Consider the following 13330-nt stretch of genomic DNA (forward strand, 5'->3'; position numbering starts at 1 on the left):
TGCATGTTTGTGCATCTTCCTATACCTTAATTTTTAAAAATATTTACCATTTATTTCATTTGTATGAATGTTTTGTCTATATGTATGCATGTACACCATGTATGTACTGTTTTGTCTCTATGTGATGTATGTATGTACATGATGTGTGTGCCTGGTGCTCATGGAGGTCAGAAGAAGGTGTCAGATCTGGAGCTGGAGTTACAGATGGTTGTGAGCCACCATGTGGATGCTGGGGGCCCAGCAATAGCAACAAGTGCTCTTAAGAACTGAGAGATCTCTGCAGCCCATCTACCTGTGTGTGTCTTTGGAGATGCCACAGTGTACTCCTTCTACCAGGTGTGGAATAGCCTTCATCCTCTCCACACCTGGTCTTTACCTGAAGCTCCTTCTCTAAGACCTCCAATGTCATTATCAGAAATCTCTTGGAATTTGGTCCCCCAAGGGAACTTTCCCTATAGAGATCATTTGTTCTTTATAGCCTGATTCCCCAGCAGTTGAAGATCTTCCCTGTGCAGGTGTCCAGAGATAACTGGATGTTTAATGCTTTTATTCATGCTATTTTCTTAACTCTGAATTTACAGGCTCTGATTACATTTAAATAGAAATAATGTTTCTGACATTTGTAGGATATGAATGAACCTTCCAGCTTTGTGAATGGGGCAGTTCCTTCGGGCTGCAGTGATGCTACTCTGAACCGTCCACCCTACATGCCACGTAAGGAATTTGGGCCTGCTCCTCCTGTGCAGCACTGTCTGGAAGCAGAACTGAATGCTGGAGTAAATGTTGCCTATCACCAAAATGCCATTGAGGAGAGGCAGGAACTGAAATCCATTGTACTTTATTCAGAGGCAGGCAGGCTGGGAATGCAGAGGATTAACATTCCCCCAACCAATCTTCCCCGAAATGTGTGCTGAGCCAGTCAAAATGTATACATGCAGATTCATTTCTACGTAAGGAAATTTCTACTGTGCTCCTATAGTATAAATAATTAACCCTCTCTGTCCAGTCATCAGGGGGTACCTGGTCATCAATGGTAGGTTCTCATAGTTTCTGTGGTTTAATGGGGCTGGAGACAAAGAATAGGAAAGCCCTTTACCCAATTCGGTGTGTGTAGGATCCAGGAGACATTAGGCAAATTTCTGAAATTCATCTAGATGATTCTCAACACTATTAATGTCTCTGAAGGCTTCTCATTGTAAAATGTCTTAGCTATCCAGTTTTATGAGAATGCATCCACCTTCATTTTTTTTTGTAACCAATGATTGGAAAACGTTACTTCCCATTATCATGGAGCCAGTTGACTTTAAGGTTCTGTTTGTGTTTACGCCTTAGTTCCATCAATTTTATTTTCCTTGGTGTATAACATATTTCAAAGATCACACAATTTTCCTAGTATCAGTTTTCTATTTTAGAGTATACACAGAGAGGCAGAAAATATTATAAGTCTCATTGAAGTGGGTTAAGAATGATAAATAGTTTGTGTTAGCAGTCCTAGTCAAAGCCTGCTCAGCTGTCAGTGAATGAAAACCCAAGGTTCTGTTGCCTCCTTTACCTTATTAAGTGAACCCGCAATGGAAATCACATGCAGGCTCCTTGCATCTCAGCTCAGAGCACTGTACTGAGTTGACCCTAGGCAGGGGAGAGATATCAAATTAATCTTAAGTTGTGGAGTTAAATCCATTAATAGGAGGTCTGGAATGAGAAAAATCAGAACTGTTTTTCACCGTCTTAACTCTTCCCTCAGATTTGGAAGCCAGGGACAGGGGTCTGAGCAGCAAGACCCTGTGCATGGAGAGTGAGCAGATGCTTCCAGATGGCTCCCGGTTGCGGCACTATGATGTGCACAGCCTTTACGGGTGGTCCCAGACCAGACCCACCTACGAGTGAGTGACCCTCTCCTTCTACTTCTTCTCCTTCTACTTCCTCTACCTCTGTGATGGGTGTTGTAGCTCCTCTACTTTTCCATTCATTTTCCCATCCCCAGGGGTCCGTATAATATAATTGTAAAAACTGTGTGACAATTCTTATTTGTTAAGCAACCTCTCCTTAATCATGGAGCCAGCTGTGTGAGGCAATCAATAGTTCTCTTGACTGTACCCACAGGCACCCTGAAAGTCATCGTGCAGTATAGGCAGTACTGTGGTATCATTGGTGGCAAGAGGAAACAGGTAGCTGTGGGCTAGAAAGCTCGCCTGTTTGTGTTGGGAGTGAGTTGTCTCTTTAGGTGTTGGTTTTTCTTTGACTACTCATGTTGGATAGTCAATTGGTCTTTTGTTGAAGTAGGTAGGTATACTCACATAGGGAACCAACAGAAAAACAATCCTCAAATATAGAATATCAAGTATGAGTAAATAAATAGCCTCATCCTGTGTCTGCTTACTCTTTGGGGACAAGCCAATGAATTGTCACATGGTGAGATACTTTGAAACAACTGTGCAAAGGCCTTACCTCCATTATTATCCCAATTAACCAACTAGACCTCCTCTAAAGGGTCATTTCTATATTCCTTTTAGTCACACAAGAAATATTTTGTCATGATGTCTTAAGAGCAAGGGCTTGGGGAACAAGCCTCTCTTGCCTTTAATTTTCTTCCTTGTTTCCCCACCAGAGCTGTGCAGGAGGTGACAGGAGAGAGAGGGGTTGTCATCACCCGCTCCACATTCCCCTCTTCTGGACGCTGGGCAGGACACTGGCTGGGAGACAACACAGCTGCCTGGGACCAGCTGGGGAAATCCATCATTGGTGTGTGGGTTGTGCCCAGGGGCCTCTGCTGGCTGTGGGTGGAGTGGGGAGTAGGATCCTTGGTGAAGGGGGAGGGGCAGGCAGAGAATGAGTGCCTGTCCTGACCCTGCTGCATCTCTCCTTGCAGGCATGATGGAGTTCAGTCTCTTTGGCATCTCCTATGTAAGTGTCCTTCCATGCTCCTCCCCCTCCCGAGGAAGGTGGCCTCATCTCTCAAAAGCTCCCAGAGCTCACTTTGTTTGTTGTTGTTTCAGACTGGGTCAGACATCTGTGGGTTCTTTCAAGATGCTGAGTATGAGATGTGTGTGCGCTGGATGCAGCTGGGTGCATTTTACCCCTTCTCCAGGAACCACAACACCATTGGGACGAGGGTAGGATGTCAGCTTCCTCACATATATTATGTCACTGGAAATGCTACCTCAGTTTCTGAGTTCAATCCTGCTGCCTGTTTCCCAGGGACACCATCAAATCATTAATCCTTTTCCTGTAAACTATCGTCTTTAGTATTACTTCGACGGCTTTTTGCTTAGGGACTATTTTTTTATCATATCTCATGAAGAATGTGTTATAATTTTTATTCTGGTAGAATTTTACTGATCTTTATCAATAAATTAAGAATACTCTAGGAGTCCTATTCATTTCTGAACTTCATGGTATGTTAGATTTTGATGTTTAGTTCAAATAGGCCTTTAGTGATCTTTTTGAAGTCCTTAATTGTGTCTGGAGGAGTTTGAACACTTTTCTTCTGCTGCTTTAGAGACAAGACCCTGTATCCTGGGATGAAACCTTTGAGAATATTTCCAGAAGTGTGCTAGAGACCAGATACACCCTGTTGCCATATCTCTACACCTTGATGTACAAGGCCCACACAGAGGGCAGCACAGTTGTGCGTCCCCTTCTCCATGAGTGAGTATCAAGCTGGAGTCCTGTTGAGCAATGGCCAGTTTATTTATCATGTAGGGTGGAAGTGGACCCCAACAATTTTCCACATGGAAGTGATAAGTCCCTTTTGTATGAGCTCTCCAGAGAATATCTCTATTACTCCTTCTAGTACAGTGAAATACATAACACCTGTCTTCTATATAAGGTACTTACCGAAGTTATGTAATGAAAGCTCCCAGCATAGCACAATTTCTTTCTTTGAAGGCCCTACAAAGACTTCCCTATTTGGTGTAGGGATTTTGTTATTTGAACCCTGACCAGAACATCTTCTTGTAACTTTAGTGGGCATTCCAGGGACAGATGACAAGGTCCAGCATATTATCGCATTATAATGTGCCACAGTGAGGAAATAGAAGATGTGTTGTGGCAGATAATGCATTTCTGAGGTTTTAATAATACAGCATGTAGGAAATGGGGTCTATGTGATCCTTATCAGTCTAGTGAAATATAAAGAAGTTATGAAGTTGTAGCTGGATTTCTGACTCGGGTCTGAATTGGGGACTTCTTCGAAGCCTTGTTCTGAGGTCCCACTGGGGTCAGATTGGCACCTTTATTTCCTTTTCCAGGTTTCTGTCAGACCGGGAGACATGGAATATAGACAGACAGTTCCTGCTGGGTCCAGCCTTCCTGGTCAGCCCTGTGCTGGAGCCTGTGAGTATGGAGACAGGAGGCATTCAGGATTCTACTGTAGGGCTGGATGACTGGGGTGATGCAGAGGCTGGTGTGAGAGGGATTATGAGACACGGTTTCTTACTTTGCACTCGACTCCTTTGGTCCTTCTGAGCCACATTCCATGCCTTAGGTATTCTGCCTTTAGACCTTTAATGTCAGCCTAACATTTCAAGGAATAACTTTGTGATGTATTTAAGGATGTAATTATTTCTTTGTGAGCTAAGGTAAGGTCTGCAGGGAGAAGTGCAGGAACAAGTGCAGGAAGTGTAAAGATTCCTTATTTTCCGTTATTCTTAACTAAAATTAACTGGAGAACTATTTGTAGCAATGTGTGTGATTTTTTTAAAATCTCCTTTGTCCTTTAATTGTTTTTTTTTTTAATTTTTGAGGTTATAATGTAATTTCACAATTTTCCCTCTCCCTTCATGTCATCTTTTTAAATCAGCCAGGTTTCCCTTTAAGCTAGAAAAAGCAATTAATTTACTTTCTCTGCTGTAATATGGCTTTTGATAAAATTGAAATATAATTAATGCTCCTTGCGTCTTTTTCAGGCTGCACAATTTTTTCGTGCTCTATGGTCAACATTACCTATTCATTTCTTTTGGGAGACGATGAATACATCTATAATACAGTAGTGTTTGATTTTCTCTGAATTATGACCTGAGAGGCTTTGTGAAAGCACTTGTTTTTGGCAAGCTAATTTCTGTTGCTGGAAAAGGAGGATCTTCATCATCGATACTATTAAGAAAGTTGAAATAAATTTGTCCAATTCTGTTAGCTTTATAATTATTCTAACTCCTCACCAATGTTTGCTGGCCACTGTGTCCTAGAGAGCAGAGTCCACTGCTCACACTTTCTTTGTCTTTTATTGCAGAATGCCAGAAATGTCAGTGCCTATTTCCCTAAAGCCCACTGGTATGACTACTACACGGTGAGTTTTTCTTTTTATTTGTACAATTCAGAAAGTGGTAGCCTATAGAGTGTCAGGATAGATAACAAGCTTCATGCCACTTCTGAAATTCACCTTTTGTGGTTTTGAATGGCCACGTTACATGTTGTGGCCTCATTTCCTAGTATTTCCCTTGGGGAAAATGCTTCAGGAACTAAGAAGGAGTGGCACATTGTCCAGTGTCACCCTCCCACCACCCCCGCCCCAATTAGAAACAGTGTGTGCAGTGAGAGTGGGTGGATCCACAGGAAGACCTCATCTGCTATGTGCTGTAACTCTCCCCATAGCTCCACTCTCCATAAGGTCAGGGATTCTAACAGCGTCTTAAAGCTTGAAACACAGCAAGCTTTAACACAGCAGAGGGGAACAAAGTGTGATAATGACCTATGTTGCATGGTGGTGACCGGATTGTTCAGGACCTGCAGGCTGTCCAGAGAGGTGTGCATTCTTTCCCTCATCATCTCTTCTCCTGCCACAGGGTGCAGACGTTAATTCAACAGGAGAGTGGAAGCTCTTGCCAGCCCCTCTTGAACACATCAATCTTCACATCCGTGGAGGTTACATCTTGCCATGGCAACAACATGCTCTGAACACACACTTGAGGTGAGTGATGGGACTAGGGCTCTGCTTTGCATACTGTGAGCTCATCCTTTTGTGATGAGAACCATATTTACATCAAGCATGTCTCTCAAGGCCAAAAGCAATCTTCATTCTGCTTTATCTGTTCTGTTCTATTTTTTTTGAACATGTTTGTCCCTTTTCACAACTGGGCATTTTGTTTGTATCTGTGACCAGAGTGTGTTAAAGCAGCAGGTGGTATGTGCTGAGGAAGGATGCTGACAACTTTTGCGTGTGTGTGTGTGTGTGTGTGTGTGTGTGTGTGTGTGTGTGTGTGATATCACACTCTGCCTTTGGATTCTCCTTGTCCTCTTCTTGAGAAGCGATGGACTGAGACTACACCCTGGTGGACTTGGAGAGATCCTTTACCCTGCTCCTCTGTAAATAAACCCTTGTAGTTTTCAGGACACAGACAGCTCTGGCGGTCAGCCTTCTGCTTTTCCCAGGGCTGTTGCAATTTTAGTTGTGAAAGTCCCATCTTGGGAAAGTTCAGTTCCGGTCATGGGTCCCCTCCTGTCCTGGTCTGACTGTCTATCCCATGTGTGGTGTTCTTGCCCCACCCGTTCCATTTCTAGGATAGCATCCCTGGTACGTCCTTTTGAAACTTTAGTTTCCCACTTTTACCCCCACCCCTGTGAGTCATTTCTCTGTTGTGATTCAAAAGGGGATTCAAGAGTACAAACTCGCCTGTCCCTTTGTAACTTTTCGTTCAAAAATGGTAGCCTTAACTTCTACTAAGGAATTCTATATTGGTTCCAAAGTTTTACTGAATGTAATAGTGTATTTATTTACAACTGACAAGGACTTATTAGGAATATATATCTTTTGCTTTTTTTTTCCTGATCGTAAGAATTTAAAATGCCTCACTGTTTTAATTATCAAGTTGCAGACTTTATGAAAAGGTGTGTAATCCGATGCCAGCTTGTTTTTTCCTTCTCTTTTCATTCTCAGCCTATTCTGCACACCCATATCAATTTCTCTTGCAAAAATGAAAAGTTTGCTTTTTCCCTGTCCTTGAAGTGAAATCCTCCATTAGTGAGTTCATGTACTGTCCCAGTGTGTTTTCAAGTTACGTACCTGTACTTCATGAAGTGCCTCTTAAACTTCCTTTTTACTTATTCTTCGTGTCTTTCACATCATGCCTCCCGATCCCACCCATCTTCCTCCTCTGCTCCAGAATATAACAAAATAAAATTTCATAGAAAAAAGAGAAAAATGGAGCAAAAAAAAAAAAAAAAAAGGCGGGGGGAGAGAGGGAAAATGTTGTCATGGAAGCTGCAGTGTGACACTGTGAATCATGGCGTAAACTCTTTAATCCATACATTTTTAAATTATGCAGTGTCTTAATAAGCATATGGATCAGCTATATCCCAAACATGTCATTGTGCAAATATATTCAATTTACTAACTATATTTGGGCATCCTCTCTCATTGCCCTTTATGCTAGACCAGTCTGTGAAACACGCTAGTCAAGTGCTTTACCACCCCCTATCCCTTAGTTCATTTCACCCCTCAATTTTCTACTTGATTATTTATTGTTATTATTATCCTATGTTAATTATAGAAGTGAATCACTGATATATTTCCTTCCATCCATATGTAATGCATTCATCATGTCTACCCACTGGTTGTTTTTGCCCATTTTTTTTTTTTTTGGTTTTTCGAGACAGGGTTTCTCTGTGTAGCTTTGCACCTTTCCTGGAACTCGCTTTGGAGACCAGGCTGGCCTCGAACTCACAGAGATCCGCCTGGCTCTGCCTCCCGAGTGCTGGGATTAAAGGTGTGCGCCACCACCGCCCGGCTTGCCCATTTTTTTTAACCACCCTCCAATACTTCAACCTTGGTACCCATCTCAGGCTCCAATCATTCCTCTTCAATTCTTCACATTTTTGTTTCTTTATTTGCAGTGTTCATTGGAAATAGAAAATATGAAATCATGACATTCCCTGTCTGGCTTATTTTGCTTGACATAGTATCTTTAAAGTCTGGCTTTCTGTCATCTTTGGGTTTTAGCGCTCTCTTTGTATTCCTGTGTTGTTTCTGTCTCTTATGTGTGTCGTTCACTTCCTTGCAAGCCTAACAATGTTTCACATAGTAGTGTAAATTATATACTGTAGTGTTCAGGTCCTCCAAATTATTATCATACTTCTGGAAGTGCCACTCTACACTCTCATATCTTTTATTGTGTCACTTTTCACTATTTGTTGCTTGGCAAGTGTATTGAATGTGTCTTATAATATGAAGATTTAGGAGTTGTGTGGATTTATCTTTATAATTATTAGCATTTTAGCAATGACAGCTCAATCAATGGATTATAAAGGAAATTAGCTGATTTTGTTGATAGTGGGGTGTGATCAGGTAGTGGAAGGTTGACCTGGAAAAAATACAATAGGAAACCTGAGGCCAGTGAGGGGCACATGAAGAACAAGCATGAAGCTGTTGTGTTTTGTTTTTCTCAAAAGATAGTAATAGACATTAGATTGAGTAAAATTAGTGCAAAAGGGATAGTAGTATATAATAGAATTAGTACTTGAGTGACAAAGGAGTAGGGTGGTGAATTCACAGCCAGCCTGGGTCAGGGAGTCAATTCTATGCTAGTCTGAGCTGCTTGTCTCAAAAACAAACAAACAAAGGACCCCAAACAAGATATTCAATATAGAGTTACCATTATACAGGTTAATCTTATTTTGTGTGTTTCTGAGTAAAAATTTCCTTGGCAAGGAAAGCAGATCTAGTGGCAGCAGCTGATATAGTCCTTACAGGATGGTGTCTTTAGTGACCTGGCCACAGCACCACCGTCTATGACTCCATCCTATTCTCATAGCCTGCACCCTGTATATCAGTGCTGCCACAGCATCCACTGTAGCTGATGTAGTGATTCTGATGCTCACATCCTGACTTCCTGTTTGGACATATGTTGCTGAGGTTTGGGATATTTCTTTCTTGTGACAGGTATACTGGAAAAAGTGTCTTCTAGCATTCTTAGCCCTGTTCTGAAGGGAAGAAGTCATCCATGACTAGTCCTTTACCCATCCATCCTTTATGCATGTGAAATATTGTGGCAATATTTTCTAAAATCCTTTGAGCCCTAAGGATTTATACCTTGTGTAAATCTTGTTCCCCACAGCCGGAAGAACCCTCTCGGTCTGCTCATTGCCCTGGATGAGAACAAAGAAGCAAGAGGAGAACTGTTCTGGGACGATGGACAGTCAAAGGGTGAGTGCGGTGAGAGGCTGTGGTCCTTGCAGACCTGCATGTCTGACTCTGTCCCTTCATCCCTGCTGGCCATTCAGCTGTTGGTGAAATCTCACCAGGCATCCTAGAGCATCTTCCCAGAGAAAACATGTGCTTCTGCATGTACTGGTCAGAGGCCATGATAGATGAACCTCAGATAGAGGAGGGAGAATATGTCTCCGACTCTGTCTCTGTCTCTGTCTCTCTTTCTCTCTTTTTCTGAATTCTCTCTTTGGTCAGTCATGTCTAACAGGCTCTTATTTCATTATTAAAAGGCATCTGAACGACACATTTTCAAGACTGTTTCTGTAATTCATTTTCATTGTAAATCACTTCCCCATGAGCCCTGGGGGGCGGGGGTGGGGGAAACTGTTGATGATATGAAAGGCACACCCATGTCAGCGAGGCAGCGAGTGCACACAGTCCTGATTATGTGCATCTTCTGTGCTTCTGCACACTCTTTCTTTGTGTCTCTCCCTGCCTCCCTCCCTCTCTTGTTACCTCCTTCTCTCCCTCTCTCCCTCTCTCCTTTCTTGTTTCCTTCTTTCCTTCCCTCCTTTTGTCTTTACTGCACTAAGAATTCTCAAACTCTAGCTTGGGAAGTAGATTCCCATAAGAAGACTGCCTTGGGAGGACTACAAAGGATACTCTCATGGTTATAGCATTAAGGAGAAGACCAGTGTGTGGCCAACAGACTCTGCACACACACAAGCACTGTGCAATGGTTACCATAACATTAATTGATGTTTCCATCACTGTTAATGGCAGTATTGGCTCTCTAGAACTTGTTAGTATCATGAATCATAGTCCTTGAACAGATTTTCCTCATTTACCCTTCTACCTGATTCTGAATTCTCCTGTTCCTTCAGCTGTATTTAGGCTATTTATCTCCCGTATAAACAGAGACCATACATTGCTTCTCTTTGCTGTCTCACCTACTTCTCCTAGTGGAATATATTCCAGATTCATCTCTGCTCTAACAATGCAGGCCTTCCCTCTTCTTTAGTATTAAAGAATATTTCATTGTATTCATGCACTGTAATTCTTTTATTCATTCATCTGCTAATAGATATGGTTGTTGTTTCCCCATCTTAGCTATTGTGAAAACAAGGACAAGAGACTCAACATTGACCTCTTAGGAAGAAATATAGGGGAAGCTTCTTTGATATTGGGCATGGTATTGTGATTTTAAGTGTGACACCAAAAACATATGCAACAAATCATAAAATAAATTTGCATAGTCATTATGGAGAACATTGTAGACATGCCTTCACATGTTTAAAATAGAACTATCATATAGCACAGAAATTCCATGTCTGGGTATGTGCCATCCAAAAGAAACTAAAACAGTATGCCACAGAGATACTAGGCCTCTCATAGTCACTGTGGCATTATCTGTACTAGTGAAGATCCATAAGCAGCCCAAGTGGCTGACAGATGAATGAATAAATACATTGTGATACACAGATCTAGTGAAGTGTCTTCAGTCATGAGAAGAAAGAAGAGTCATTTTTAAGGAAAGGCAGGTGATGCTTGTCTTCTGTGGTCACCAGGCCAGACTGACATCTCTTTCTTCTTTCAGATACTGTGACCACAAACTCTTACCTATTCAGTGAATTTTCTGTCACCCAAGTGAGTGCATATTTTTATGAATATTGTGTGGAATTTTGTCTGAAGATGACTATATATGTTTTTCTGTGTGTATCTAGCTGTATTTGTTTAAGTATCAGCATTTATGTGGGTGAATACACTGTATTTATGACTTGATTCAGAATTATATCAGCTATGTTATTAGAAAGAATCAATAGTAATAAAGAAAATCATGTGGGGTTGTGAAAGACAATTCTATAAAATATCAGTCTGTTTCCTCCACTCTCTCCATGGGCATTATAAAAATGAATTTATACCCCCATTAGCATGTACCAGCAAAGGAAATTGATAGGCCTTTAATGAAGTTCAAGGATGTAGTTTAGGGTGGGGTATTTGAGGGCCTAGGGTATCTAGGTGTTCATTTTTTGTTCATAATTATGCTTGATGTGTTTCAGAACCATTTGAATGTGACCATTTCAAGTCCAAACTACAAGGATCCCAATAACTTGGCATTCCAGGAAATTAAAATCTTTGGGACAGAGGAAATTGCCAATGCTAGAGTGAAACAGAATGGTGTCCTTAGTCAGATGTCTCCTCAAATCACTTACAATTCAAGCCTGAAGGTAAGAATTCCTTTTGTGAGGGAGACTTTCACAAACCCCCATGGTATTTTGATATGACTTCTTACCAGAGCACATCTGATGCCTGGTGGGGATGTCACAGTATGGAGGAGGAAGGTAGAGATGTAGAGATGGTTTGAGGCACCATGACTCCAGTTTTTCTGTCCCTAGTTTCTTCACTCTCAGTGTTTGCTTTTCTCTAACTGGATGTGGAGACAGGATCTGAGGGACAGGATCTGAAAACTGATGGCTTGTGCTTGAAGGTGAAGGTAGAGATAGGGGTCCTGTAATCAAAACATTTAAATTGCTTTATTTATTTAATGTTTCTATCCTTTGTTGGACTCCAATAAGACATATTATCTGTTCTGTAATAAATACATTTTCAGGGTATATTTTATGAAGAAGTTGATGGGGCGGCTAACTATCTCAAATGGTGATTGGAAAGTACTATTCTGGCAGATGTAATGACATCCAGACCTTCTGTATGACTTCCATTCCATTCCCCTAGTTCATCTTCATTGGGAGGCACCTTTCCCTAGTCAACTGAGATTTCTGCTAAATGGTGTATTAATATTTGACATTTTGTCATGACAATATATAAAGAGGATACATATATTACAAAGTTATAAATGAAGACTTGTGTGATTGGTTGTGACTATTGCTAAGTGTAAGCTATCTGAAGGATGCATATATGAAAACAAGCTTTGCTCATCATAGAAAATAGGATACTTAACATATCACCAAAAGAATTCTTTATTGTTTGAATCAGGGTAATGAGAGATGCAATTCACATACATGAAAATATATATAAAAAATTAAGAAGGTGTTTAAACCAATATTTGTAAAACATTTGCTTTGATTTCATTTGATGAAATGCAGTAGTTGAGACCAGCTTTTTCGTTTTGTGGAGATCGAGAAATAGCTCAGCATTTAATATTACTGGCTGCTCTTTTAGAGGTTTCAGGTTTGATTCTCAGTACACACATGTTGGTTATAAACATCTATAACTCCAGTTCTAGGGGATCCAGTGCCACTTCTGGATTCTGTGGCCATACACATACTGCATAGACATGCATGCAAGCAAAACACCCATGCACATAAAATAAGGTGGGGATTCCTCAGCTTTATATGACAAGAAGTCTGAAATGGAAAACAGATTGGAGTTTTTTTTTCTGTAATTGAATGTTCAAAGTTGAAAACTTGTTGGAATTGGGTCAAGGTTGAACTTTGTCAGAACTCAGATCTGTCTTGTCTAATGACTGGAAGTGGCTACTTAGATCTAGTGACAATGCCCTTATTCTAGGAGAGATGAAAAAGGAAAAAAAAAAAACAAGCAAAGAAAAGAGAGTTGGAAAAAGAGGAAGGCAGAGATAAAGCTGAAGGGCCAGGTCCTTCAAGCAAGAAAGAAACCCTGGCCCAGCAAGTGAACTCAAATTTACTTTTTGGGCCATGAATATGCTACAGTCATGAAAATTTCAGATATTAATTGGTAGAATGTATTATTTGAACCTGAAATACCAAAAAAGAAGAGCACATTTCATACAAAGAAGACAGCTGGCAATGTGTTCAGAAAGGGCCTTGTTTTCCTAGAAAGCATTTATTTGTCTTAGTGATACTCTTCAAGCTGAGCTAACAGAACAGGGCAGCCAAAGGGCTCAGAAGTCTGACATTATCAATCTGTAACTCCATACCTGGCATAGGACATTTGAAATGGAAGTTTATATAATGATATTTCCTACTCCTCAGTCATACCCTTAGTAGATAAACCTGAGATAAAAAAAATTGAGGTAGGCTAGGTGGTGGTGGCACATATCTTTGACTGTAGCTCTTGGGAAGCAGAGGGAGGCAGATCTCTGTGAGTTTGAGGCCGGCTTGATCTACAGAGAGAGTTCTAAGACAGACAGGGCTACATAGAGAAATCCTATCCTCCCCCCCAAATAAAAATAAATGAAGTAATTTGTAT

The 13330-nt window shown here is 41.0% G+C and overlaps 1 protein-coding gene across 1 annotated transcript in view; it reads left to right on the forward strand.

Annotated features, from left to right (window-relative positions):
* Mgam (maltase-glucoamylase) overlaps nucleotides 1-13330 on the forward strand; it is a 253858-nt gene that overhangs the window by 83195 nt on the left and 157333 nt on the right. The window contains exons 58-69 of the mRNA XM_052721491.1: nucleotides 627-714; nucleotides 1745-1883; nucleotides 2609-2742; nucleotides 2870-2904; nucleotides 2997-3113; nucleotides 3500-3648; nucleotides 4251-4335; nucleotides 5231-5287; nucleotides 5784-5908; nucleotides 9051-9139; nucleotides 10740-10789; nucleotides 11203-11370. Of these exons, the coding sequence (XP_052577451.1) occupies nucleotides 627-714; nucleotides 1745-1883; nucleotides 2609-2742; nucleotides 2870-2904; nucleotides 2997-3113; nucleotides 3500-3648; nucleotides 4251-4335; nucleotides 5231-5287; nucleotides 5784-5908; nucleotides 9051-9139; nucleotides 10740-10789; nucleotides 11203-11370 (1236 nt within the window). The remainder of the gene's footprint in view (nucleotides 1-626; nucleotides 715-1744; nucleotides 1884-2608; nucleotides 2743-2869; nucleotides 2905-2996; nucleotides 3114-3499; nucleotides 3649-4250; nucleotides 4336-5230; nucleotides 5288-5783; nucleotides 5909-9050; nucleotides 9140-10739; nucleotides 10790-11202; nucleotides 11371-13330) is intronic.

This window comes from Peromyscus californicus, unplaced genomic scaffold, assembly GCF_007827085.1.
Source record: "Peromyscus californicus insignis strain IS unplaced genomic scaffold, ASM782708v3 Scaffold_6__1_contigs__length_162567912, whole genome shotgun sequence".
Lineage (NCBI taxonomy): Eukaryota > Metazoa > Chordata > Mammalia > Rodentia > Cricetidae > Peromyscus > Peromyscus californicus.